Raw genomic sequence first — 12328 nt, 5'->3', positions numbered from 1 at the left:
GGTTGCGATCAAGTCTCTGGCGGCCTCTTTTGCCTTTACAGCACGATTTATCTGGTCCGTCCCTCTGCCTCCGAGAGCTCCCCTCGCCATCCTTCATCTCCGCGTCATCGATTGCACCTCGCTCTGTGTGACTCCGCGTGCAGGACCATCAGCTCGAGGCCGCCGAGGTGGAAGCTGGAGGTGAGGCTCCGTCTCAGACAGCTGCAGGAGAGCCTCTAGTGGCGCCACTGAGGTACTTCAACCGAGCCCAGGAACGACAGTGACGCTCTGCCTTTGCAGGATTGCGGCTTCATTTTAGGACCTTGTTTGATCACTTTTGGGGCATTTCGGGCAGCTCAGACTTGTGCATCCACAAGCATTTCAAAAGGGACCCGGACCTGCACATCCTGCAGTCATCAACGCCGCTGCACCACAATCATGCGTAGCCATGCGAGTCCAGCTGTCAGGCCAAATGTAAATCCCACATTTTACCACCTTCGCTTATTTTCTTATCTTGCTCTGCTCCTCACCTTTAAACACAGCCTCCAGTCATAAATAATACGCAAAACAGCTTCGGTTCCCTGACCCGTGAAACTGAAAGGCAGCACTCTCCTGATGTTCACACGTGTTCTTTGGGCACATTGTGTGCACGTGACAGAAAGCAGGATTAGAAAGGGGGGGGGGGGGGGTGCTTAAACCCCAGCAGAGGAGCAGTTTAGCCTCCTCCTCATCAGCTGCCGCCTCTCTGACGGCGAAAACGGCTCGTGAAGAAGCCGGATATGAATTCATTTTACGCTGAGATGAAGTTATTAATACCCACCATCTGTTATCATCAGCGAGCTGCCAGAACCGCAGCAGCGGCGGCGCGGGGGGGGGGGAGGCGGCAGCAGCTGCAGAGCGGCACGCGTCACGCCAGCGCGGTGTCGATGCACGGCCTCGATCACAGCCATCGATAACCTTCCACCGAGCAGGAACGAGCGCAGGATCGATGATATTTTCATTTTCTTTGGAAAAAAACGAAACCCTGCCTCTCCTGCTGCCGCCCTCCTCTTCCTCTGCCCGTAACCACGGACGGGATGAAGAAGCGGCAGATAAAACGGAAAGAAAGCCGTTCTCAGATGCGCCTGAAAATGAGGACACGAGCTGAGGGTTCTGATTCCAGCCAAATCACATTCTGCCCCCCCCGCCCCCGAGTCCACGATAAATGCGCCTCTTTTCAACCATTTGATCAAGTGCCTCCTCGGGGGCCTTTTAGAGTAAAGAGTGCCCATTAACAGACCTGTCCCATGCATAAATTGCGATGAAGTGCCCTTCCTGTTGACACACCGTAATAACAGAAAGGTCCCATTCGGTGCTTAGCTAATGCTAAAAGTGAGCTAATGATCAATACCTGAGCCCACCAGCAGAGGGTGGTGGGGAGTCTAGTATTGCCTCGTTTGATCATGTGACTTCCCTCCTCTCTCCGGCTTTATTGTAGGTTATTTAGTTAGCGGGGAGCCTCCCAGCGATACAAAAAAAACCCAACATATTGCCGTTTTACACCCGGCTGGCTGCATAATTCATCACCAGGGAAAGCGGCGCCTGTGCGAGCACGTCAGCTTTGATCAACGCCGCGCGCCGGAGGATTTCTTGATAACGGAAAAATTAATGAGGAAGCAGAAGCGCTGGTCGAAGAGGCGGAAGACTGTCGGCGCTGTGGCAGCTCCGGCGTCCACCCTGACCCGGAGCCGCCGGCTGCAGCGCTGGAGTGCCATTATTGATCAATCACCTCCGATTTACTAATCAAGGCAAATTAAGAGGAAACGTGGCCGACATGACATGGTTTCTGTCGTCAGATAGCATTAGACAAGCACTTCATTATTGTAAACTGATAGCGGCTGCTTACATAGACTACTTCATTAGAGAAGCACCAGTGGAAGTGTTAAAGAGGATAAAAACGGCTCCACACACTCTCCGCGGGAACACCTGAGGCCTCGCTGCTTCGCGCCGGAACCCAAATTAAATTGCCAAGTTGAAGAGTTCTGCGGCAGAGGCGCACGCCAGGCCGCCGCTAACATTAATGGGCTGCCATAAACTCTAACGTTTACCTTCAGGCGGCGCTCAGAGAAGCATTGGGGTGTCTGATGTAAAGCAGCTAAACAACACGGAGGCACAGAGACAACGACGCCCCAGAAATCTGACGCTTGCTGGCAGCGGGAACACCAAGCTCAAATGTATCAGCACCCGACATCGCAGTGACCTTTGACCTGTGCCGGGTTCTAATGACACCGAGGCCATAATCCTCACGTGCAGGAGACACCAAAGATTCGTTTATCTGGGGAGAAAACCATGAAAACAGATTATCGGCTAAGGTTTCTTCTTTTCTTTATCTGTCCTTTAAAAGCGCTGCCCCCCCCCCAATAATCTCTCCAGCCAACGGGGAAAAATAATGCCAAAACATCAGGCAGTGAACTAAATGTCGGGTTTTTCTTTTCCTTTCCTCATCCCTTTCTTATTTGCGTGGCAATAAAAGCAAAATCAGATACCAGACAGCTTCATAAAGGAACATTCTGGAGCTCTGGAAACATCCTCCTGGGCTCGCGTGTGTGTCTCACAAGAGAGAGATAAGGCTAAAAAAATGCGTGCATTAAGTTGTGGTTTCCCCCCCCGACGCCAACTTGCATCCTCCTCGATGCAACATGCAGACAGAGTCATTAGGCCGCAGCACAAGTGAGAATTAGCGCGACACATCAGATAAAGCAGCTCGCCGTGTGGAAGAGCTCCGAACCTCTGATATCTCCTGAGTCTCATTATGGCCGTCCGACAGACCAAACAGAGATGTTTGCTCTTGTAATGGGGTCTGTGGAGGAACTCCCAATCACACCGCAGGGATGGCGGCTTTGATGGTGGGAGAGAGGCGCCGTTTCCGCTGCTGCTGCTGCTGCTTTTCATCCTCCTAAATGCCATCGGAGAGGATACCTAATTAACGAGGAGCAAATGTGTTCGCTTTAAAAATGGAGTCCTTGGGGGGAAAAAGTACAGCCTGGTGGGAAGTGGGGGAGGGGGGGGGTGCAAAGAGCAGCAGCTGGATGGAAGAAACCATCAGACATTTAGTTCAAACTCTGAAATTTTGCGATATGCTACTTTGGTTTTCTTCAAAAAGTTCCCCCGTTCTGTGATGAGATAAGATCGGCTCACAGACGGAGAGAAAAAGTAATCGTGTTTGATCAGATAATAATGACTTGTTCCACTAGCTGGGAATGATCATCAGAGAGGATTTACGGCTAAGATCATTATCTAACATATTGACAGAGACGGATTTAGCCGGCGACGGAGAGTCGGGCGGGCCCGTTCCAAACAGAGGCGATAATGACGCGTTTTAAATGCATCGGAGGCTAATTCCTCTATCAGGAGACAGCGCGTGCGAAAGGAGCGCCCATCAGTTAACTTATTCTAAGATTGGGAGCTTGAGTGAGCGATCTGACGCAACAACGTTGTAATTCAAGCCCTGATTGATGCCGCGCGATCACATCTCCACAACTGAGGAACGGAAAGATGAGGAAATAGGGACGCTCAGATTCCGCATGGGCGGGGAGACAAACAGCCAGACGGGGGAATTTATCATCAGCCGTTACTGTCACACGCTGAATATCATTATTATTACATATTAGAAGAGGATTCATGCTGCGCTGCACATATTACACACACCATTTATCCTCCTGTCCCCTCTGGCTGATGGGAGAGACAAAGCCCAAGAACACAGATCAGCGCGTAGCCACGTAGCCCAACGTGCTCATTTAAAACATGGGATTTAGCACCATGGCCTTGGAACTAGCGAGTCGTGGGTTGGAATTTGGAATTTTGGGTGCTTGAGCAGCCCTCGAGACCCCCTACAGAATAAAGACTTCCATATTAGCTCATTGCTTCTTGTCTTCTTAACCACTTTATCCTCTTTCAGGGTCATGGGGAGGGTACACCATGGGCGAAGGCAGAATCCACTCCTGGATGAGTCACCGGCTCATCGCGGGTCCTTATGAGCATTTATGGGTTTGGTACTTTGCTCAAGGGCACCTCGGCAGTGCTCTGTTCTGGCACCTTCCCCTAGTACCGGAACGCCTTCCATGTTTTGTCTACACTGAGGCTCAAACCCTCGCCTTCTCAGCCCAGTTCCCAACAGACCGAGCTACCTCCGCGCTAGCGCATTACATTAGAGAAAAGCTTTGCGTTGGCACACATAGCATGTAGCACGTAGCAAGCGCGGCTGTAGCATGAGCTGGCTCCGAGTCTCATCCAGGAAGCATGAAACAAACACGAGCGCCGATAAACTCGTTCGTAAAGGTCACACTGAGGTTACCAGGCGGAGTTTGGACCAAAAAACCCCCAGCAAAAAGCAAAAAGCGATACAAAAAAATCGTTACATACTCAATAGTAGGAGGCCACATTTGTGTGCTTCCTCCAATCACTGCCACACACGCCTCGATCAGAATCCTTTACTGTTGCAAGGTCGGCAAACGTGCCGAATATATATCTGAACATCGGTATTGATTTGAGAAGGCTTCGGCCAGGTTTTACCTTCTGCACACCCTTATGGGAGGGAGTGCAGGAGGTTTGCTGCTAGCAATAGCTGCGCTATGGATAATTTAAACCTAAAAACTCCAAGAGAATGTTAAGAAAACACACTTGGCAACAAATAACGAACAGGCGCACGCTCCACTCATAGAACACTCCTTAATATTTTATGTGGTTTTATGACTTTTTATGCGCTCGGTGTGTTCATGCCCCACTTTATTAATATGTTTGTGCTTGTCTTTATGGACGCACGACGGCAAGTAGCTGGGGAAATTCAACAGCCTGTGGACCGCTAGCTTTGCATTCTGATGCCGACGACGGTAAAAGTGACAGAGTAAAGCGGATAAGAAATGTTAACCTCTGTTGTTGTTGATATTTCAGTCTCTTTTTCCATAAACATGACAGTACGACACTCTAGTATTTATGGCGAGGGACCCTCATCAGTGTTTGTATAAATATTTCATTACTAAAAACAGTCCTTACTGTGTTAAAGCTATTTTACACCATAGAACATCTTAAAACGGCATACTTGGTTCCTGACATTACGATTTCCGTCGCGTTTCAGCACCACGGACAGCGACGCGGCCTCGCTGACCTCTCGCCGCGCGCGGTGGCGCCGCGCCGCGCCGCTACCGCGACCAGAGGGGGCCCCTTCACAATCACTCAGCTGAAGCGCCTAATCAATATTAGGAGCAAATAAATGAGGCTTGCTGACAACTCGCGCAACATTTCGTGACAGACGGGTCAAATCACGGATGCAGCGACGCAGAAGTTTGACAACTTTGCCGCTAAACATGAGAAGTTTGACGCTGACGTTTTCAGTGGTGCGCGTTAATAAAAGAGAGCAGCGGCTTACATCCTCGTCCTCGCAGCGCCGGCTGTGCGGATGCAGGAGTCCGGGTCGCTGGGGCTCCGCCGGCTGCTCCGCCTGCCCGAGGAGCCGGCTCGCCTCCGGAGGGACCGGGAAGGAGCTGCCGGTGTTGATCTTCCCGGAGAACCGCTGATACAATGACGCCATGTCGGCGTGTTTTAATTGTTTTAGTTGTTTGCTAACGGGTTGTTGAAAAGCGGACGACGATTCGAACGTCCTCTTCAAGGATTCACGTCACGTTTGTACGCTGGCGACAAGCGAGACCAGATCCGGACACATCCAGAGCAGCGTCCCGTCCTCTGCTCCGCCGCCGCTCTTCCCTCCGCTGCAGGAGGACAGGAACTGTCCGGTAATGGACGCACGGACACGCTCACGGGGCTTCAGCCTCCGAAGCACGCAGGAGCTGCGACGTTCACGGACTAAAGTCCCAAAGTTGTCATGACTTTGCAGATGGAGGGAGATTAAGAATCCCTGGTACAGTTCCTGATCTTTGCCTCCGTTTCTGGGTCCGTGAAAGTGTCATGCGGAGAGCAACAGCGCCACCAGGTGGATGAAACACTCAGCATATTTATCATAGATAAAGGTTTTTAAAAAACATTTTTATGAATAATTAAATATTTCGGGCTATAAATAATATCAAAATGTGCGTGCTTTTAATTCAGAACTTGGTATGACTGTTTTAATTATTAATTACGCAAAATATTTTTTTTATTATGGCAGATGAAGGACGCCTCCTTTCACCTCCAAATGTTCACCAAAAAGGAGAAATGTTTCCTTTCTGCAGCCTTAAGACGGAGAGAAAACAATAAATACGTCCCTAATGGCTGTAAAGCGTTTCTATAGGAACCCAAAATGGTGGGGTGACCTTTTCCAGGATCCTTCGGCGAGTCACATGAGGACACAGCGAAGGATCCCGCAGGGTTTTAGTCGGTGCCTTCGCTTCGGAGGGTGCAGACACGGATGGCGGAGACACGAGCGCCGCAGCGCTGGCACGACATCTGTCAACTTTATTTGCAGGCTCGGCACCGGAAGAGTCATTTCATACGCAGCAGACCAGGTTTTATAACCTGATTTAGTTTAGCCTCACAGGAAACCCCACCACCACACACACACACACACACACACACACACACACACACACACTGCTACCTCAAACGCACACTCGCCTCAGCCCAGAACAGGCACAGATGCTCTGGAGGAAGCTCAAAAGCAGCCTCCACCTCCCATCCTACTTTAAAAGAAACCTCCAGTCTCCAGGTTTACTGGTAATTAGCAAGAAAAACAGAATTTCCTACCCTCAACATGTAGGTAAACTCACAAGGTGCCAAATATTTTCGGGCTGATTTTCTTTGGGAAAGGTTTTAGAAGAGGAAAAGAAATGCTGCCATGGGTTTTCTGAGGCCATTCCAGACTCTCTGGCACAGCAGCCAGGGAGCAAATTTCATTTTCAGGCTCTGCGGTGATGCGATTAAGGAGACAAACAGGCTGATGGGAAGATCTGTCCTACTGGAGGGAGTTCAGATCACTACAGATGCAGAGCTCTGGATACTGGAACATCCGCTTCCTGGAGCGTTATCGTCCTTTATCGCATGGATTTATGAGAAATAGGATTATTTTTAAGGCGTCACAGGGAAAAGTTAATCATCAGAGGAACACCAGAACAGTTCAGCCCTGGAACTGGCCAGCAGAGGGCAGAACTGAGCCAGAACAAAGACAAAAATGAGCCTCATTTGCATTAATTAGGATCCAGAATCCACAGCAGTGATGATCTGTTGTTGCTCAAAGGTTTCAGGTGAGCCGAAGACTGCAAACAATCCAAAATCGCACACGACGCCATCTAGTGGAGACAGTTGGAAGAGCCCGGAAACACGGCCGCTTCATACAGTATTCCCGTCATCATTCCCCAGATCTCCGTGACTTATGAAGGACAGTTTCTCATTTCACACCGCAGCGCTGGAGCTGCAGCTTTAGAGCGTGGGTGGTGGGGGGGGGAACAGCAGCTCTAAATCCTTTCCTCCATCATAAAACGCAGGTCGTGTGGGGGAGGCGGACACGGCGAGGTGACAGACGGAGTTTGTCAGGTTCCTCGTTGCCCTGTCACCTCTCCAGGAGCCGAAGTTTAAGGGGGGGCGGTCGATCATCCTGGCGGGCCCCGAGGAACACGAACATGAAACGACGGTGTGACAACACCTGGGGCGAGGCGAGGAATCGAGAAGTTTCCTAAAACGTCGGTGCTCACGACTTCATTCGATCAATATCACGTTAACAACTGAGTAAAGCTCAATCTCAAAGTTAGCAAAAACCGGAAGAGTCGTAGAGTGGCGTGATGGTTTCGCTTGGTTTCAGACGATTTTCTGACCTTGGCGGCGACGGCATCGTCTGTCCACCTCTGAGCGCAGAGAGCAAACAAATGAACTCAGTGAGATTTACTCTGATCCAGCCGCCGAGAACATTAAAACCCCGGAGCCTTCGCAGCACAACGATAAATCAGATCATTACCTGAGATATTTGGGCCTCGCTGAGCAGCTGCTTCATGGAGACAGAAGCCAATTTGCACCTTCAGCGAGTTTATACATTTGCCTCTGTGTACAATAAGATGAACGTTACGAAAACTAGGAGCCGTCTGGGGAAAAATATCGCGCGATTAAAACATCGGCGGCTAATGAGGGTTTTTAGGGGACTGAGGTTCATCTGTGGAGACGCTGCAACGTTGCGCTGCAAATGAGCGCGTTTATTAACCAACGTCATCGGCAGGTTTTAGCTAACAATGCTAACAACAACAGCTCAGCTGGAGGTGCTCCTCAAGAACCGAGAAGTGAGGTCGCTTTCTTTGCTTTTCTCACCTTTTAATCTCCACACCGGCACTAACCACGCCCACTCCAAATTTCTGACCAATCACACGACAGTTCTCGGATGAGAAAAAAAAAAGTTCTTCCAGATTCAGCAGGCTGCGAGAACTCTCAAACTAGACCAGAATAGAATAAATGGGTTCAACTTGGATGTTCAGATGTATTTTTAGCTTATTAAAAAGAGTCAATGAAAAGAATGAAAAGTCAACGGAATAAAATTGTTTAGTTTCAGACTCTAGTTGCGGGTTTATCCTTCAGCCTCCTCTAGAGACCGAATAGATGTCTGGAATAAATCAAAGTAAACATCAGGTTCTGGTCCCTGAGAGCGTGTCGTCTGCTCCAAAGGCAGTTAAAAAGCTTCCTCCGTATTCCCACTCGCAGATCCCGAATGGCAGCCTGAGATTAAAGAGGCTGAAGCTCGACACGCTCAGACAAAAAAATGAAACGGCCAAAATTAATAGGTGCTGTCAGTTTGCGTCAGAAACCACAACCCCCCTCACACACACACACACACACACACACACCGCGGCACTGATCGTTGGATCGACACCTCCATCTGCCCATTTGCTCTCAGTCGGAGCATCGGGAAGGGAAACGAATCCCAGGAATGACAAACAGCCCGAGGCACAGAATCATCTCTGACAAATAAAATTCTGCTCATTCTGCAGTTTTCCGTCACGTCTGTATATCAAGTGTTGAGTTCCGAAGCGTGAAGTGACACCAGGCGCGGCAAATTGAGTTCTAATCCAATTTGGAATGGGTGAGATGAAGTCCCCGGGAAATTCAGACGGACAGAGCGAGCAGGGGGAGTGATGGGGGAAGGAGAGGGAGGGATCGAAGTTTTGAGCAGGCGTAACGGCGGCGGTGGCGTCACGCCGGCATAAGAGGAGGCACGGAGGTCATTTTTACAGGAGAGGCCCGGACACAGACGCGGGTCGCTCTCCTGCACCGTTTCTTCCATCGGCCGGAGCAGAAATCTCCTCGGATACGAATGTTGTTCAACATATGTAACGTAGATCACACAAAGTCTGCTGGTTTTAAATGGAAATACAGGAGTGATCCCAGTTATCCCAGTTATCCCAGTGTAAATGCAGACAGCTCATTATCATGTCCGTGTATTCTGGGTGTTAGCGTGTAGCTGTTAGCCTTCAGCGTCTCTGCTCAGGGGTGTTTTCTGATCTGAAAACAGCCTCCAGCTTGTTACAATCATTCCCAACACAGCCCCCTGGAATCTTCCATCCTGCCGGAGGATCCACGCGAGGGGTTTTCATCCCAAATACAGGGATTTGCTCACTGACCTTGAATTTCACAATATTCTGCAGTGCGTTAGCAAAACTGAGCGGCCATTTTCCTCCCAGGTACTTTTATCCGGGAGGTTTTCATGGAAAATGCAGTTAAAATATGGACTCAGATATATGGCAGCAATTCCAGACCAAAGATGAGAGACCTGTCCAGAGTCGGATCATGGAAAAGTTCAGCACGGAGGCACCGAACCTGCGTGCGTTTGCGCGTGCACAAATACAGCATCGATGACGGCAGACCGCCTTTGTTATCCAAGAATATGCCGTTATTATCTGATGGCTTTTTAATCTGTTTCAGAATTCCAGACAGGGTTTTGAAGCCAGTCCAAGTCAACTGGCCGCAGAACTCCAGGCTGGAGGGGGCGGGGGGTGGGTCTATTGGAGGAATGACAAAAAAACAACCTCAAATAAAAATGGAAATGTTGTGGTTTTAAAACATTTATTGATTTAATCCAGAAGCTGCCTGAGACAAAAACAAATCCTTCATTCACATTTCAATTCGGAGAAAGTCAAACTCCTGCTTTTTGGGACACGCCCGCCCCCCCCCCCCCCCCCTTTAAAAACAGAAGCCAAGAAGGATGTAGTTTCCTTTTGAAGAAAAGATTCTGGCAGAAAATATGTCAATGCAACAGTAACTGGAAATTCTGGGAAATGAGACGTGGTGACGCGCCGGGATGCTGCGAGCTGCCGGCCCGGGGAGATTCCAGGGGACCGGGAACGCCGCTTCCCTTAAATCTGGAACATCTAATCTCTGCGACTGCTTGCTGCAGATGACCTGATCTGCGGGTATCAAAGCGACCGATCGTGTCAGACTCCTGGACCCCACGTGTACCGGGAGAGATCGTGGAGGAGATGCAGCGGCGCCGCTGACCCGGAGGAGGAGGAGGAGGAGGAGGAGGCAGCACTGCTCTGGTTCTCCACGGAAACCTGCTCCAACAGGATGGAATAACCCCGATTTGAATATGACCCGACCTTTGACCCGAGGGATTGCGTCTCCAGATGCCACCGCGGGACCAGATTCACAATGACCCAATGAACAGCAAATCACGGGTCGGCTGGGGTCCGCATCCGCCGCCGACCTCACCTCAAAGGGGACGGCGTTCCAACATGGCAGCGCGATTTTTCCGTACTCACCCGACATTTCCTGCTCATTAAATTCAGCTGCTCTCCTGAGCAACACGGAGCGAGTCAGCGCTATCTGACCAGAGCGAAGGAAACGTCACAAGGAGGTGAATTTAATGGCCGCTTCGCTTTAATCTTGTACATTATTCACACTTAATTGCGCCGCCTTAATTGCGCCGGAGCCACATTATGAAAGGAAGCGCCAGCAGGCATTTCGCTGTTGCAGGCACTGAATGGGTCCGGCAAATTAGCTCAACCTCCAGCTTTTTACTCCAAATCCTCCTATTTTTCTCCTCCAAATAACGTTAAATTCGCCGCTAAAAAGCCACGGAGGATAAAAGCCGGAGCCTCTCGGCCGGTGCTGCTGCTGACAGAACTTTGGGAGGGTTCAAACCAGACGGGCTGAAGAAGTAAACAAGCGGATAAAGAGGAGAGCAAAGGGAGGCTGATTTAAGGAGACAGCTCGGATTTACTGTCCGACCTTGGGACGGCAGCCTTGAGAGGTGCTCGCTGAGTTATGAAGATGAGCCCCAGAGGCGGCACTGACCCATCAGAGGAACAGCCGCCCTGTCATTGTTCCCGGAGAATTTAACACTCCAGATTCCCGCCGCTGCTCCCGCGCTCACCGGATCCGCGTCAATCACACGGACGGAGCAGGAACCAGCCAAACCGACACAATGAGAGGCTGACTACCTGTTTCCCGAAGCACCCGGGGGCCAATAAGAGGAACGGACGGCTTGGCTTACCATTTTGGAGGCGGTGGTGTGGAAGTGCTGGGTGGCAATTAGCATCGACATGTCCGAGCCGACGGCGGAAAGCTCCTCCGAAACACTGTGTGATCCTCAGTCAAGTCCTCGGGACAAGTGCTCAACTGAGGCTTCACCTGAAGAGGCTGGATTAGTGGGAGACCTGGAGCACCTGAGCGTCCCCCCTCCCGAACACTCGCGGATCAATCACAGCGCAAGGAGGATTTGAGGTGATGTGTCGGGATCCACTTGGCAGAACGGGGGCTCTCCGGGAAAGCGTGTCCGCTCGCTCTGGCTGCCTCTCTCTCCCCTCTGCACCCCTCGATCTCCCGACTCCTCTCCGACGAGCCGTCTTTGACTTTCCACAGCCTCTCGATCTTCCTCATTGACTACGCTCCCTCGCCGGGGTTTATCAGTCTCCCCGAGACAAGTCGTCTTCTCCAACTCCCACTTGTAGTAGCTGCAGACGGGCAGTGTGTTTGCGATAATCTCCCCCTCCCCCGACTCATTCCCTTTCTTACCCTTACCTTCCCCCCTCCCCTCTTTTCCCGCTGGAAGCTTGGCTGGATGTTTTTTTTTCTTTTGGCGGGTGTATCACCTGAACTAAATTGGGAGGTTTAACTGTAATCTATCAGGCTGTTCATGGGAGAGGCATCTGCTGGGAATGGCAGCCAAACACCATTCTTTACATCTTTATTGCCTGCTTTAGCGAGTGTGTGGGGGGTTCTGTAGAGGGCTGCCAGGTGGGCAAAGAAGGAGAAGATGGAGGGGAGGACGGATGAAACGCAAACCAACAGTGGCGAACATCACTGCGGGTGCAGTTTAGAGTCCTGCAGGTCCTCAGGTGAGTCGGGGGTCTGGTGCCAACCACGGAGCCGCTCTTCGGTTTAATCAGTCCCCGCGATGGGCCTC

The 12328-nt window shown here is 50.7% G+C and overlaps 1 protein-coding gene across 4 annotated transcripts in view; it reads right to left on the bottom strand.

Annotated features, from left to right (window-relative positions):
• dpp6a (dipeptidyl-peptidase 6a) overlaps nt 1-12328 on the bottom strand; it is a 103453-nt gene that overhangs the window by 64129 nt on the left and 26996 nt on the right. The window contains exon 1 of one of the 4 annotated variants that reach the window (XM_029842833.1): nt 11417-11785. The exons of 2 other annotated variants lie outside the window; for them this stretch is intronic. In XM_029842833.1, coding sequence (XP_029698693.1) covers nt 11417-11467 — 51 coding nt within the window. In that variant the 5' untranslated portion in view covers nt 11468-11785. Of the gene's footprint in view, nt 1-5383; nt 5871-11416; nt 11786-12328 lie in introns of those variants that run through there. One more of the 4 variants, XM_011608138.2, reaches the window with a different exon arrangement.

The sequence above is a fragment of the Takifugu rubripes genome, chromosome 10 (genome assembly GCF_901000725.2).
Source record: "Takifugu rubripes chromosome 10, fTakRub1.2, whole genome shotgun sequence".
NCBI lineage: Eukaryota > Metazoa > Chordata > Actinopteri > Tetraodontiformes > Tetraodontidae > Takifugu > Takifugu rubripes.
The sequence above is the reverse complement of the archived record's forward strand: the minus strand, read 5'-3'. Positions and strand labels throughout refer to the sequence as shown.